A 16,816-nucleotide genomic window follows, 5' to 3' on the forward strand; every position below is an offset into this window, starting at 1 on the left:
GATGTCCACTCTCGCCACTATTATTCAACATAGTTTTGGAAGTCCTAGCCGTGGCAATCAGAGAAGAAAAAGAAATAAAAGGAATACAAATTGGAAAAGAAGAAGTAAAATTGTCACTGTTCGCAGATGACATGATACTATGCATAGATAATCCTAAAGATGCCACAAGAAAACTACTAGAGCTAATCAATGAATTTGATAAAGTTGCAAGGTACAAAATTAATGCACAGAAATCTCTTGCATTCCTATACACTAACAATGAAAGATCAGAATGAGAGATTAAGGAAACAATCCAATTCACCATGGCAACAAAAAGAATAAAATACCTATAAATAAACCTACCTAAGGAGACAAAAGACCTGTCTGATGATGAAAGAAATCAAACATGACACAAATAGATGGAGAGATACACCATGTTCTTGGATTGGAAGAATCAATATTGTGAAAATGACTATACCTCCCAAAGCAATCTACAGATTCAACACAATCCCTATCAAATTACCAGTGGCATTTTTTACAGAAGTAGAACAAAAAATCTTAAAATTTGTATGGAGACACAAAAGACCCCGAATAACCAAAGCAATCTTGAGGGAAAAAAACGGAGCTGGAAGAATCAGACTCCCTGACTTCAGATTATACTACAAAGCTACGGTAATCAAGACAATATGGTACTGGCACAAAAACAAATATAGATCAATGGAACAGGATAGAAAGCCCAGAGATAAACCCACACATCTATGGTCAACTAATATATGACAAAGGAGGCAAGGAAATAAAATGGAGAAACAACAGTCTCTTCAATAAGTGGTGCTGGGAAAACTGGACAGCTACATGTAAAAGAATGAAATCACAACATTCCCTAACACCATACACAAAAATAAACACAATATGGATTAAAGATGTAAATGTAAGACCAGGCACTATAAAACTCTTAGAGGAAAACACAGGAAGAACACTCTTTGACATAAATCACAGCAAGATCTTTTCTACCCACCTCCTAGAGTAATGGAAAAAAACCCAAAACATATGGGACTTAATGAAACTTAAAAGATTTTGCACAGCAAAGGAAACCATAAACAGGACAAAAAGACAACCCTCAGAATGGGTGAAAATATTTGCAAATGAATCAATGGACAAAGAATTACTCTCCAAAATATATAAACAGGTCATGCAGCTCAATATTAAAAAAACAAACAACCCAATTAAAAAATGGGCAGAAGATCTAAATAGACATTTATCCAAAGAAGACATACAGATGGCCAAGAGGCACATGAAAAGCTGCTCAACATCACTAATTATTAGAGAAATGCAAATCAAAACTACAATAAGGTATTACCTCACACCAGTTAGAATGGGCATCATCAGAAAATCTACAAACAACAAATGCTGGAGAGGGTGTGGAGAAAAGGGAACCCTCTTGCACTGTTGGTGGGAATGTAAATTGATACAGCCAGTATGGAGGGTCCTTAAAAAACTAAAAATAGAATTACCATATGACCCAGCAATCCCACTACTGGGCATATTCCCAGAGAAAACCATAGTTCAAAAAGACACATGCACCCCAATGTTCACTGCAGCACTATTTACAATAGCCAGGTCATGGAAGCAACCTAAATGCCCATCGACAGATGAATGGATAAAGAAGAAGTGGTACATATATACAATGGAATATTACTCAGCCATAGAAAGGAACGAAACTGGGTCATTTGTAGAGACGTAGATGGACCTAAAGACTGTCATACGGAGTGAAGTAAGTCAGAAAGAGAAAAACAAATATCATATATTAATGCATATATGTGGAATCTAGAGAAATGGTACAGATGAACTGGTTTGCAAGGCAGAAATAGAGACACAGATGTTGAGAAAAAATGTATGGACACCAAGGGGGGAAAGAGGGCGGGGGGTGGTGGTGGATGAACTGGGAGATTGGGATTCACATATATATACACTAACATATGTAAACTAGACAACATAATAAATAAGTAAGTAAATAAATAAATAAATAAATTGTATAGCACTCTAGAAAAAAAAAATTCTAGGTTCACAACATGCTTTTCTTTGGCTTGCATTCCTTTGGAAGAACACCCACTTGATTGTGACAAAGGCTGCTGGTGGGCCAGCTCAGTGGTGTGTAGCTGGCGTGGTTTTCTGATGTTCAGCCCAGAGCCCACTTCCCAAGCCTTTTTAAAGACTTTGTGAATTCCCTGTAACAAATCCCTTTCTGCTTAAGATAGAGTGGTTTCTTGTTTTTGCAACTGAACCCGGATGGATAGCTAAATATAAGATATCAAATCGCAATTTGGAGATACAATGCCACAGAAGATTTATTTCAAACAATTCTCTTCAAAAAAAAAAAAGGGGGGGGGCAGAAATATCATAGATAACACTGATGCTTTTCCCATCTAAATATACATGTTAACCACTGTCAGCATAAATAAAAGTACCAAGAGTTATACCACAGCCCTGGAGCATGCAGAGGTAGCTTGCTCCCAAGCTGGCCAGAAAGGATTGGGAGTCAGAAGGAACTCTGATTCAGATCCTGAAGGAACCTTATGAATACCCAAGAGTTGAATACCTCTGGCCAAGAGACTGAATACTTAGTCAAAACCACTGCCACCAAAAACAAACGAACAAAACCCTTTTATTTTTGTGCTGAAAATTCTAGTAAATAATTCATTACATATCCAACTATCTGCCCTGATAATGAGAACAGTAGCAAATGGTAAGAAACCACCGCAGCTTCACATGAGAATTGTTTTTGACCTTGCAAAGCATTTCCTGCAACTTTCCAGCCATCTTTCGAGCTGCTATTTATATTTGAGAGCAAAACAACCGCCTTCAGCTGTACCGTACAGATAGGAAAAACTGTTGCTTGACAAATTTACATAACAAACTTGAACATTCAAGGTACACATTCGTTTTAGGTATAAGTCACGTTAAATTCTTCTAATTTGAGGAAGCTAACCAAATTGCTTTTACAGTTCAGGGGAGTTGAATAATTTACAATGGAGCCTTATTTGTTGGTCCTACAGCAGAGCTATCCAAACAGAAGCCCAGCCAAGATTTGTGATTCACCTTGTCATTTGCTCCTTTTCTCTAGACCTAGATGGGCTGTCTCACCTGCTACCACCTAACCTGTATCTAGCCAAGAGAGAAGGGAACAGCAACAAAGAGAGAATTTCTAGAACCTCCAACTACCAAAACTTAACTTGCCAAAAGACCAAGCTAGAATTTATAAATATGCACACATTAAAAATGAATCTCCCATATTGAGTCCTCTTTCTGGAAGTGAACCAAGTTGCTAGGGTGGAGGGGGAAATGACTTACAGTATAAAAAACATTTCACCTGCACAAATTTGATCTTGATTCTTGAGAGCTGAATTATGACAAGAACCAGTTCAACATTTAACAGATAATTTTTGACAACGTATACATAGTTTTCCCTGACCTGTAATTGAAGCTAGTTACGAAAGTACATATATAAACAGAAAAAATAGCTAATCCCACAACGTTGTGACCTCTTTGTAGAGGTACTTTCTATTACGAGAACCAATGTTTGAGAATATTTTGTTAAAAAAATAATAATAACAAATTAACTTTCTATCTAAGAAACTTCAGTACCCCTCCCCAATATTCAAATTCACTTTAAATGTTTGAGAGTCCCTGTATTAGTTTCCTATTGCTGCTGTGACAAATTGTCATAAGCTTAATGTCTTAAAATAAGACCAATTTATTATTTTATAGCTCTGGCAGTTAGGAGTCCTATATTCAAGAGGTTGGAAGAACTGTGTTCCTTTGTGGATGCTCTAAGGGAGAATCTGTTTCCTTGCCTGTTTTGGCATTTAGACTCTGCCTGCATTCCTTGACTCATGCCCCGCCCTCCACCTTCAAAGCCAACAGTGTAGCATCTTCAAATCTTTTCTCTCTCTGACCTCTGCTTCTGCCATCACATCTCCTTCTCTGACTCTAATCTTCCTGACTTCCTCTGACAAGGACCCTGTGATTACATTGGGCCTATCTGCATAATTCAGGATACTCCTCCCATCTCCAGACCTTTAACTCAGTCATAATGGCAAAGCCCCTTTTGCGACAGCCTCTTCAGTAAGTGGTGCTGGGAAAACTGGACAGCTACATGTAAAAGAATGAAATTAGAACACTCCCTAACACCATACACGAAAATAAACTCAAAATGGATTAAAGACCTAAGTGTAATGCCAGACACTATAAAACTATTAGAGGAAAACATAGGCAGAACACACTGTGACATAAATCACAGCAAGATCCTTTTTGACCCACTTCCTAGAGAAATGGAAATAAAAACAAAAATAAACAAATGGGACCTAATGAAACTTAAAAGCTTTTGCACAGCAAAGGAAACCATAAACAAGACAAAAAGACAACCCTCAGAATGGGAGAAAATAGTTGCCAATGAAGCAACTGACAAAGGAGTAATCTCCAAAATTTATAAGCAACTCATGCAGCTCAATAACAAAAAAACAAACAACCCAATCCAAAAATGGGCAGAAGACCTAAATAGACATTTCTTCAAAGAAGATATACAGATTGCCAACAAACACATGAAAGGATGCTCAACATCACTAATCATTAGAGAAATGCAAATCAAAACTACAATGAGGTATCACCTCACACCAGTCAGAATGGCCATCATCAGAAAATCTATAAAGAGTAAATGCTGGAGAGGGTGTGCAGAAAAGGGAACCCTCTTGCACTGTTGGTGGGAATGGAAATTGATACAGCCACTATGGAGAACAGTATGGAGTTGCCTTAAAAAGCTAAAAACAGAACTACCATATGACCCAGCAATCCCACTACTGGGCATATACCCTGAGAAAACCATAATTCAAAAAGAGTCATGTACCACAATGTTCATTGCAGCTCTATTTACAATAGCCAGGACATGGAAACAACCTAAGTGTCCATCGACAAATGAATGGATAAAGAAGATGTGGCACATATATACAATGGAATATTACTCAGCCACAAAAAGAAACGCAACTGAGTTATTTGTAGTGAGCTGGATGGACCTAGAGTCTGTCATACAGAGTGAAGTAAGTCAGAAAGAGAAAAACAAATACCGTATGCTAACACATATATATGGAATCTAAAAAAAAAAAAAAAATATGGTTCTGAAGAACCCAGGAGCAGGACAGGAATAAAGACGCAGATGTAGAGAATGGACTTGAGGACACAGGGAGGGGGAAGGGTAAGCTGGGACAAAGTGAGAGAGTGGCATGGACATATATACACCACCAAATAGAAAACAGATAGCTAGTGGGAAGCAGCCACATAGCACAGGGAGATCAGCTCGGTGCTTTGTGACCACCTAGAGGGATGGGATAGGGAGGGTGGGAGGGAGGGAGGCACGAGAGGGAGGGGATATGGGGATATATGTATACGTACAGCTGATTCACTTTGATATGCAGCAGAAACTAACACAACATTGCAAAGCAATTATACTTCAATAAAGATGTTAAAAAAATTAAAAAAAAAAAGCCCCTTTTGCTCTATAAGGTAACAGCGTCACAGATACCAGGGATTAGGCTGTGCACAATCTGCGGGGGCTGTTATTCTATCTGTCAGTAGTTACTAAGGTCACTCATACGGAAAGAAAATATTCAGATACTTTGTAGCTATTTGTGTAAACATTAACCAGGAGTGCTTGCTTAAAAAATCCACTCATACGATTATTAAAATAAAAATGATGAAAGATTCATCTTCTTCCACAAAGTACATAGTTTCTACAGGACATAATGATTAACCGTACAGAAAAATCAGGAGGGTTTTCCCTGCTGTCACAGTAAATATCCAGCATTTTCTCTCTTTCTCTTACAGGGCAGGAGACGGTCCCATCCTGGTTGTTAGGGATGACGTGTTCTCATTCAGAGATACTGACTAGCTGTGATGTTAGTGTGGTAATAGCCGACTGGTAGTTTGATTGCACTAAATATTACCTGCTTGAATAAAGCGTGGTCCTGTCGTGTGGATAATGTTCATTGACGTACAAGGAAGAAGATGAAATTGTGGTCGCCAAGGAAGCAGCTTCAAACAGCGATGGAGTGCTAGGCACCAGGTCTGGCCTGTGTCGGGATCCCAATGCTGGGTGACAAAAAGCAAACAAACACTCATGAATCTCGGTAAGAAATGCTGCTTTAGTGTATATAATAATTTAAATGAGTCAAAGGCATTCATTCTACATACCAGGCTGCAAATTAAATTAGGAAATAACTGTGCTCTTCTGAACTACAGCAGAAATGTAAAATAGCTTCTTGCAAACAGGTAAAACAGAAAGGAAACCGCATTAATTTACAAAATGGCTTATGGAAATGCCATTATGAATGTTCTTTTAAAAACCTAATAAAGTGATTTACTGTTTCTCGAAAGATGACATAAAAAGCTCCTAGGAGCTTAAGGAGATAATTCAACAGAGATTAAAAGGATGATTGGCAAATGTATAAACAGACAGTGAACTTGCTTTCCTCTCCCGAGGCTAGGCCCATATCTGTGATTCTCAGTGCAGATCTAAGAACACACACTTGTTAACAGCCAAGAAACAAATGCTTCACAGACTAACAGCCAGCTATACCTTAACCCTATTTGAGCCCATATACATCTTTGAATATTATCCACAGCTCTTCTTGACATTATATTCTAACAGCAAGGCTGCCTTTTTAAAAATGAGAAAACTCTTATTTTTCTTTAAAATGTAGGTACCTATGAAAATACTTATGCAAGAGCCGTCCCTCATCAGGAAAGTGGAAAAGTCAAGGCTGAGCAGTGACTCTGCCTACTCTCTCTATGTGGATTTTTTTTTTTGAGTGTTGAATCTGGATCTTTTTTTTTTTTTCTGGATCATTTTTAATCATCTTATCCTAAACTTTGGACAAATTCACATTCATTATTGGTCAGCTTGTCAGAGATAGTATTTTGTTTAAAGGTCCAGCCACACAGAACAGAGCTCCTTTAAAAAGAGACATGCACGTTCCCAGAGATAGAACACTGTGGATGAATCCTGTCTTTAAAGTTCTATAGTTGGGCTCAAGCTGATTTATTTTTCACCAGTGGAGATATTATATAATTTTATGGAACTATAGCTGACCTATAACAATGTATTAGTTTTACGGTATACAACTTAGTGATTAGACTTATGTATATATTGTGAACTGATCATCACAGTAAGTTGAATTAACGTCCTATCACCACAGTTACAGCATTTTTCTCTGGTGATGAGCATTTTTAAGATCTCCCCTCTTAGCAAATTTCAAATATGCCATACAGTATTATTAGCTCGTGTCACCACACTGTACTGTGGATTCTATTTAATCACTTCCCCAAACTAAACTAAAACAGATGATAATAAATACAATATAACCTTACGGTGTTTCTTGTATTCCTTTATGGGCACAATAGGCTCAAAATTATGTACTGTCAGGAAGTGAACGAATGGAAATTGATCCTAATAGGCACTATCATGTGAGTGTGAGGTTTGGATTTTGGACTTGGAGGGATATATAGATGGAGAGGTGGGGCGAGGCATGGAGGGAGAAGGGGGCAAGCACAGAAGGCCTGGACTCTGGACTAGGAATCCAGACACACATTAAAATGTATGAGATGCTGCAGCTCTGCATCCGATTCAGATCAAAATAAAGAACTGCCATGATGAATAACAGATGATAATCATATAAAAACACAAGTGATAACATGCTCAACATGCAAAAATCAGAAAGGCTTCAATACGACAGTTGGCTAGCCATCTTCAATATACTTGATCCCCCCCCCACAAAAAATATATATACTTGATCCCACCTTCTCATTAAATACAGAGAAAAATATGAAAACTCTCAGTAACATAGAAAACTGAATCTGAAAAATAACCTCACATCAGATTCCAATCAATCACTACTAAATATAAGGCAGGTAGAGCTAGACTGAGAACAACTAATGCAGACTCAGGTCTTGGGCATTCTCAGCCTGATTTCATAAACCAGAGGCTCGCTGAGTGACAGAATACAGAAAAACACTACCTGTCCAGTGACTCGGGCCCAGGTCAGACAGCACCCAGACACTGGGTAGCTGACCCTTAGGAGCAGTTCTTTGAAGTAGAGAACTGTTCCCTTATGTGCCCATACTCTTCAGTTTTTTAAAATAACTAGTGTGGTGGGCAGAATCCTAGGATGACTCTCAATGACCTGCACCCTTGTATAGTCTCCCTTTTAGTGTGGGTGGAAGCTGTGAGAAGGATGAGGTATTACTCCTGTGATTATTTTATCTTATGTGGCAAAAGGAATCTTGCAGATGTAATTAAGGCTACTAATCAGTTAACTGTGAGTTAGTCAAAGGGAAGATTATTCAGGTGAGCTTGGCCTAGTCATGTGAGCCCTTTAAATTTGTGTCTACAGGTCAGAGATGGTAATGGCAGAGATTCCAAGTGTAAGGGGGATTGACCTGCAAGAAATTCCCCGTCTGAAGATGGAGGGGGGCTGCATGGAAAGGAATGAGGATGCTCTCTAGGGGATGAGCCTGGCCCACAGCTGTTAGACAGCAATGACATGGGACTTCAGCCCTACAACTGCAAGGAAGTGAATTCTGCCAACATCAGGATGAGCTTGGAGGAGGATTCTTCTCCAGAAACTCCAGATGAGAACTCAGCCAGCTGACACCTTGATCCCAGTTTTTGAGACCCTGAAAAGCTGTGTCAGAGAACGCAGGTAAGCCTTGCTAGTCTTCTGACTTATAGAACTGTGAGCTAATAAATGGAGGTTATAATAAGCTGCTAACTAACTTTCTGGTAATTTGTCACATGGCAAAAGGAAACTAATACAACCCAGACATACTGAGAATGATAGAAAACAAATGGTTAAAAACTGGAGGGAAATTTGGTAATAACTTGGTGCATTACGAAAGGGGAAGTCCCCAAGTATAGAGCGTTATAGAAAGGCCGAACCTTGCAGCAAACTTCGTAGATGCAGAGAATTGTCAAGATAAACTCATTTAAAAATAGTACGTTAACAGTTTCAAAGAATATGTTCAATAGGTTTTTCTTCAACCTTCAGAGACTTTTTCTGGTGAAGTACCTTTAGATCTAAAGCAATGAGTCCAATAGTTCAGTTGAAAAAAGCATAATTTGTGCACTGCTTCTTATGTTTCCAGACTTTCTAGATGCTGTGTAGTGTATTTATTATACTTAATCCTAAGATTAACAACTGGACTCATGGCTTAAACTTTAGAAGCAATATATACATTTTTACTGAGGTATAGCTGATAGAAGTCATATTGAGCACACTATTTGAAAGTTTAACTATCACAGTTTAAAAATAAGTTTATCCTAGAAAATTAGGCAGTGTGGTAGGGAGATGCCAATGCAGGAAAGTTTAGGGAAAGAGGTGGATGCCTGTCAGAAACTGGAGCCATCACTCAGAGAGAGGAGCAAGGGCAATTCAGTAACTCCAGCTGAAATCACCAAATCTGCATAAAAGTTGGTTTATAAGATGAGAAAGAAACCCAACATGACAGATATGGAAAAGTGCTGCAGAAGGGAAAAGGATGAACACACTATTCTGAAGACTGAGGAAAAGAAAAATCCCAGAAGAGATCTAATCTTCTACAGGAAATAAAAGAAATTTTCGGGAGATGTTGGCATTCCCAAAAGAATATACTGATAATAAAATCTAAAATGTCACTTCCTCTTATAGGATTAGAAGAGAAAATCCAAATGATCAACTCGATAGAGGAAAATATTTGATAAAATGCAACACTCATTCCTGATAAAAACTTTACAAACTAGGAATAAAAAGAAACTTTCTTGACTTGATTCTGGGCATCAAATACAGCAAAATTCTTTCTCAGCAGTGAAACATGAGAAGCATTCCCTTTAAAATCAGGATGAGGCAAGGCCGCCCACAATCACTACTTCTATTCATCATTCTACCAGAAGTCCTAGTTAGCAAGTAAGAAAGAAAGAAAAAAGATGTGAGATCTATGCAGTAGCAACAAACAGCCAGAAAAACCAAACCTTAAAAATATACTACCTGGGGAGAGACCTTCAAGATGGCAGAGGAGTAAAACATGGAGATCACCTTCCTCCCCACAAATACATCAGAAACACTTCTACATGTGGAACGACTCCTACAGAACACCTACTGAATGCTGGCAGAAGACCTCAGACCTCCCAAAAGGCAAGAAACTCCCCATGTACCTGGGTAGGGCTAAAGAAAAAAGGAAAAACAGAGACAAAAGAATAGGGACGGTACCTGCACCAGTGGGAGGGAGCTGTGAAGGAGGAAAGGTTCCCGCACACTAGCAAGCCCCTTCGCGGGCGGAGACTGCGGGTGGCGGAGGGGGGAAGCTTCGGGGCCGTGGAGGAGAGTGCAGCAACAGGGGTGCGGAGGGCAAAGCGGAGAGATTCCCGCACAGAAGACGGGTGCCGACCGGCACTCACCAGCCCGGGAGGCTTGTCTGCTCACCCGCCGGGGTGGGCGGGGCTGGGAGCTGAGGCTCGGGCTTCGGTCACAACGCAGGGAGAGGACTGGGGTTGGCGGCGCGAACACAGCCTGCAGGGGGTTAGCGCACCACTGCTGGCCGGGAGGGAGTCTGGGAAAAAGTCTGGACCTGCCGAAGAGGCAAGAGACCATTGTTTCAGGGTGCGCGAGAAGAGGGGATTCAGAGCACCACCTAAACGAGCTCCAGAGACGGGCGCAAGCCATAGCTATCAGCGTGGACCCCAGAGACAGGCATGACAGGCTAAGGCTAATACTGGAGCCACCAAGAAGCCTGTGTGCATGCACAGGTCACTATCCACACCTCTCCTCCTGGGAGCCTGTGCAGCCCGCCACTGCCAGGGTCCCATGATCCAGGGACAACTTCCCTGGGAGAACACATGGTGAGCCTCAGGCTGTTGCAATGTCTTGCTGGCCTCTGCCGCCGCAGGCTCGCCCTGCATCTGTACCCCTCACGCTGACCTGAGTGAGCCGGAGCCCCCGAATCAGCTGCTCCTTTAACCCCGCCCTGTCTGAGTGAAGAACAGACGCCCTCAGGCAACCTACACGCAGAGGCGGGCCCAAATCCAAAGCTGAAGCCCAGGAGTTGTGCGAAGAAGGAAGAGAAAGAGAAATTTCCCCAGCAGTTTCAGGAGCAGTGGATTAAATCTCCAAAATCAACTTGATGTACCCTGCATCACTGGAATACCTGAATAGACAATGAATCATCCCAAAATCAAGGCAGTGGACTTTGGGAGCAACTGTAGACTTGGGGTTTGCTTTCTGCAACTAATTTGTTTCTGGTTTTATGTTTATCTTAGTTTAGTATTTAGAGTTTATTATCACTGATAGTTTTTTTTATTGATTTGGTTGCTCTCTTCCTTTTTCTTCTTAATATAGATATATATATATTTTTCCTTTTCCTCTTTTTGTGAGTGTGTATGTGTATGCTTCTTTCTGTGATTTTGTCTGTATAGCTTTGCTTTTACCATTTGTCCTACGGTTCTGTCTTTTTTTTTTTTTAAGTATACTTTTTAGCACTTGTTATCATTGGTGGATTTGTTTTTGGTTTGGTTGCTCCTTCTTTATTTATTTTCTTTTTTTATTACTGTTTAATTTTTAATAATTTTTAATTTTCTTATTTTAATAATTTTAATTTTTATTTTTTTTATTTCTTTCTTTTCTTCTCCCTTTTCTTCTGAGCCATGTGGCTGACAGGGTCTTGGTGCTCCAGCCGGATATCAGGCCTGTGCCTCTGAGGCGGGAGAGCCGAGTTCAGGACACTGGTCCACCAGTGACCTCCCTGCTGTATGTAGTATCAAGCAGCGAAAGCTCTCCCAGATATCTCCATCTCAACGCTAAGACCCAGCTCCACTCGTTGACCAGCAAGCTACAGTGATGGACACCCTATGCCAACCTAGCAAGACAGGAACACAACCCCACCCATTAGCAGAGAGGATGCCTAAAATCATAATAAGGTCACAGACACCCCAAAACACACCACTGGATGTGGTCCTGCCCACCAGAAAGACAAGATACAGCCTCATCCACCAGAACACAAGGACTAGCCCCTCCACCAGGAAGCCTACACAACCCACTGAACCAACCTTAGTCACTGGGGACAGACACCAAAAACAACGGGAACTACGAACCTCCCTAAACAACGGGAACCCACCCTCCCTATACCACCCCTGTGCTCACAAAGCACCGAGCTGCTCTCCCTGTGCTATGCAGCTGCTTCCCACTAGCTATCTATTTTACATTTGTTAGTATATATAAGTCCATGCCACTCTCTCACTTCATCCCAGCTTACCCTTCCTCCTCCCCGTGTCCTCAAGTCCATTCTCTACACAGAATACACTTTCTTCTCAAGTGCTCACGGAACATTCTCCAGGATAGATCATATCTTGGGTCACAAATCAAGCCTTGGTAAATTTAAGAAAATTGAAATCGTATCAAGAATCTTTTCTGACCACAACACTATGAGATTAGATAGCAATTACAGGAAAAAAATGTGTAAAAAATACAAACACATGGATGCTAAACAGTATACTACTAAATAACCAAGAGATCACTGAAGAAATCAAAGAGGAAATCAAAAAATACCTAGAAACAAATGACAATGAAAACACAATGACCCAAAACCTATGGGATGCAGCAAAAGCAGTTCTAAGAGGGAAGTTTATAGCAATATAATCCTACCTCAGGAAACAAGAAACATCTCAAATAAACAACCTAACCTTACACCTAAAGCAATTAGAGAAAGTAGAATAAAAAAACCCCAAAGTTAGCAGAAGGAAAGAAAGCATAATGATCAGATCAGAAAAAAATGAAAAGAAAAGAAGGAAACAATAGCAAAGATCAATAAAACTAAAAGCTGGTTCTTTGAGAAGATAAACAAAATTGATAAACCATTAGCCAGACTCATCAAGAAAAAAAGGAAGAAGACTCAAATCAGCAAAATTAGAAATGAAAAAGGAGAAGTAACAACTGACACTGCAGAAATACAAAGATCAGGGGAGATTACTACAAGCAACTATATGCCAATAAAAAGGACAACCTGGAAGAAATGGACAAATTCTTAGAAAGGCACAACCTTCTGAGACTGAACCAGGAAAAACTAGAAAATATAAACAGACCAATAACTGAAATTGACACTGAGATTAAAAATCTTCCAACAAACAAAAGCCCAGGACCAGATGGCTTCACAGGCGAATTCTATCAAACATTTAGAGAAGAGCTAACACCTATCCTTTTCAAACTCTTCCAAAATATAGCAGAGGGAGGAACCCTCCCAAACTCATTCTACAAGGCCACCATCTGCCTGATACCAAAATCAGGCAAAGATGTCACAAAGAAAGAAAACTACAGGCCAATATCACTGATGAACATACATGCAAAAATCCTCAACAAACTGCTAGCAAACAGAATCTAACAGCAGATTAAAAGGATCATACACCATGATCAAGTGGGGTTTATCCCAGGAATGCAAGGATTCTTCAATATACGCAAATCAATCATGTGATAAACCATATTAACAAATTGAAGGAGAAACACCATATGATCAACTCAATAGATGCAGAGAAAGCTTTTGACAAAATTCAACATCCATTTACGATAAAAACCCTCCAGAAAGTAGGCATAGAGGGAACTTACCTGAACATAATAAAGGCCATATATGACAAACGCACAGCTAACATCGTTCTCAATGGTGAAAAACTGAATGGTGTAAAACTGAAATCATTTCCACTAAGATCAGGAACAAGACAAGGTTGTCCACTCTCACCACTACTATTCAACATAGTTTCGGAAGTTTTAGCAACAGCAATCAGAGACGAGAAAGAAATAAAAGGATTCCAAATCAGAAAAGAAGAAGTAAAGCTGTCACTGTTTGCAGATGACATGATACTATACATAGAGAATCCTAAAGATGCCACCGGAAAACTACTAGAGCTAATCAATGGATTTGGTAAAGTAGCAGGATACAAAATTAATGCACAGAAATCACCTGCATGCCTATACACTAATGATGAAAAATCTGAAGGAGAAATTAAGGAAACACTCCCATTTACCATAGCAACAAAAAGAATAAAATACCTAGGAATAAACCTACCTAAGGAGACCAAAGACCTGTATGCAGAAAAATATAGGACACTGATGAAAGAAATTAAAGATGATACAAACAGATGGAGAGGTATACCATGTTCTTGGATTGGAAGAATCAACATTGTGAAAATGACTATACTACCCAAAGCAATCTACAGATTCAATGTGATCCCTATCAAACTATCAATGGCATTTTTCATAGAACTAGAACAACAAATTTCACAATTTGTATGGAAACACAAAAGACCCCGAATAGTCAAAGCAATCTTGAGAAAGAAAAATGGAGCTGGAGGAATCAGGCTCTTGGACTTCCGACTATACTACAAAGCTACAGTAATCAAGACAGTATGGCACTGGCACAAAAACAGAAATATAGATCAATGGAACAGGACAGAAAGTCCAGAGATAAACCCACGCACATATGGTCACCTTATTTTCCATAAAGGTGGCAAGAATATACACTGGAGAAAAGACAGCTTCTTTAATAAGTGATGCTGGGAAAACTGGACAGCTACATGTAAAAGAATGAAATCAGAACACTCCCTAACACCATACACAAAAATAAACTCAAAATGGATTTAAAGACCTAAGTGTAAGGCCAGACACTATAAAACTCTTAGAGGAAAACATAGGCAGAACACTCTATGACATAAATCAAAGCAAGATCCTTTTTGACCCACCTCCTAGAGAAATGGAAATAAAAAAACCCAAAAAAACAAATGGGACCTAATGAAACTTAAAAGCTCTTGCACAGCAAAGGAAACCATAAACAAGACAAAAAGACAACCCTCAGAATGGGAGAAAATATTTGCCAATGAAGCAACTGACAAAGGAGTAATCTCCAAAATTTACATGCAGCTCACGTAGCTCAATATCAAAAAAACAAACAACCCAATCCAAAAATGGGCAGAAGACCTAAATAGACATTTCTCCAAAGAAGATATACTGATTGCCAACAAACACATGAAAGAATGCTCAACATCACTAATCATTAAAGAAATGCAAATCAAAACTACAATGAGGTATCACCTCACACCAGTCAGAATGGCCATCATCAAAAAGTCTTCAAACAATAAATGCTGGAGAGGATGTGGAGAAAAGGGAACCCTCTTGCACTGTTGGTGGGAATGTAAATTGATACAGCCACTATGGAGAACAGTATGGTGGTTCCTTAAAAAACTAAAACTAGAACTACCATACGACCCAGCAATCCCACTACTGGGCATATACCCTGAGGAAACCATAATTCAAAAAGAGTCATGTACCACAATGTTTATTGCAGCACTCTTTACAATAGCCAGGACATGGAAGCAACCTAGGTGTCCATCAAAACATGAATGGATAAAGAAGATGTGGCACATATATACAATGGAATATTACTCAGCCATAAAAAGAAACGAAATCGAGTTATTTGTAGTGAGGTGGACGGACCTAGAGTCTGTCATACAGAGTGAAGTAAGTCAGAAAGAGAAAAACAAACACCATATGCTAACACATATATATAGAATCTAAGAAAAAAAAAAGGTTCTGAAGAACCTAGGGGCAGGACAGGAATAAAGACGCAGACATAGAGAATGGACTTGAGGACATGGGGAGGGGGAAGGGTAAGCTGGGACGAAGTGAGAGAGTGACATGGACATATATACACTACCAAATGTAAAATAGATAGCTAGTGGAAGCAGCCGCATAGCACAGGGAGATTAGCTAGGTACTTTGTGACCACCTAGAGGGGTGGGATAGGGAGGGTGGGAGGGATACGCAAGAGGGAGGAGATATGGTGATATATGTATATGTATAGCTGATTCACTTTGTTATAAAGCAGACACTAACACACCATTGTAAAGCAATTATACTCCAATAAAGATGTTAAAAAAAAAAAGGATGAGTGGAGTTTAAACCTAAACATTTCTGGGAAGGTGCCCTATCAAGCCATTCTTTAAATAATGCTAATGCTGTATTGTGTTCATTTTCCAGAATGTTCTTTAATGCAAAAGTTTGATAGTGGTTGGATTGTCTCAGAATACGGAGCACCTGGATGGGGCAGCTTTGAATAGTCTCGAAAGGTGCCAACGTGCGAGGAGTTTTCCAGGGGTATTGGAAACAGATCCTATTAAATGCAACACTTATTGACCACCTACTTTGTGCCAGGTTCTATGCTGTATATTATCCACGTGAATTATCAAAATATCCCCATGAAGAATGTAGCACAATCAGCCCCAGTTACTGATGCGGAAAGTGAGGCTCAGATATTAAGGGTCCACAGCTAGTTCCATAGCTAGGACTGCTGGATCTTGGATTTGAAGCCAAATTTCAAGATCCTAAAACTGTGCCTGGCACATAGTAGGCACTCAATAAACGTATGTCAGATCATTCTAAGCCCAAGACTCCTTCCCCAGCACCAGAGAGAAAGAGAAGAGGCTGGTGCTGAAGAGAAACTCTGCCAAAGGTCAACACTTGCGTGGGATTTTGGTGGCCTCCCCAAATCCCCAATTTAAGCAACACTGTTTGAGGCTATAGGAAGCTCAGCCTTAATCATTGCTTTGTCAGCTTCATGCATTACAGGTCCTTTGTGAAATAGAAATAGAGAACAGAGTTTCTCTCAGACACTCAAGTATCATTGAGATTCAGACACGCCCTTTTTTACTGAGTGCAGATTTAACTTCTGTAGTTCCCTGATGCAGGCAGAAATTGAGCCAGAGCAAACGGGAGGCTTTCTT

At 39.8% G+C, this 16,816-nt stretch overlaps 1 protein-coding gene across 4 annotated transcripts in view; it reads right to left on the reverse strand.

Annotated features, from left to right (window-relative positions):
- PIP5K1B (phosphatidylinositol-4-phosphate 5-kinase type 1 beta) overlaps positions 1-16,816 on the reverse strand; it is a 326,914-nt gene that overhangs the window by 71,017 nt on the left and 239,081 nt on the right. For all 4 annotated transcript variants that reach the window (XM_067744231.1, XM_067744230.1, XM_067744228.1 and 1 more), the window contains one exon: positions 5,973-6,117. In XM_067744231.1, the coding sequence (XP_067600332.1) occupies positions 5,973-6,117 (145 nt within the window). The remainder of the gene's footprint in view (positions 1-5,972; positions 6,118-16,816) is intronic.

The sequence above is a fragment of the Pseudorca crassidens genome, chromosome 7, assembly GCF_039906515.1.
Source record: "Pseudorca crassidens isolate mPseCra1 chromosome 7, mPseCra1.hap1, whole genome shotgun sequence".
NCBI classification, from domain to species: domain Eukaryota; kingdom Metazoa; phylum Chordata; class Mammalia; order Artiodactyla; family Delphinidae; genus Pseudorca; species Pseudorca crassidens.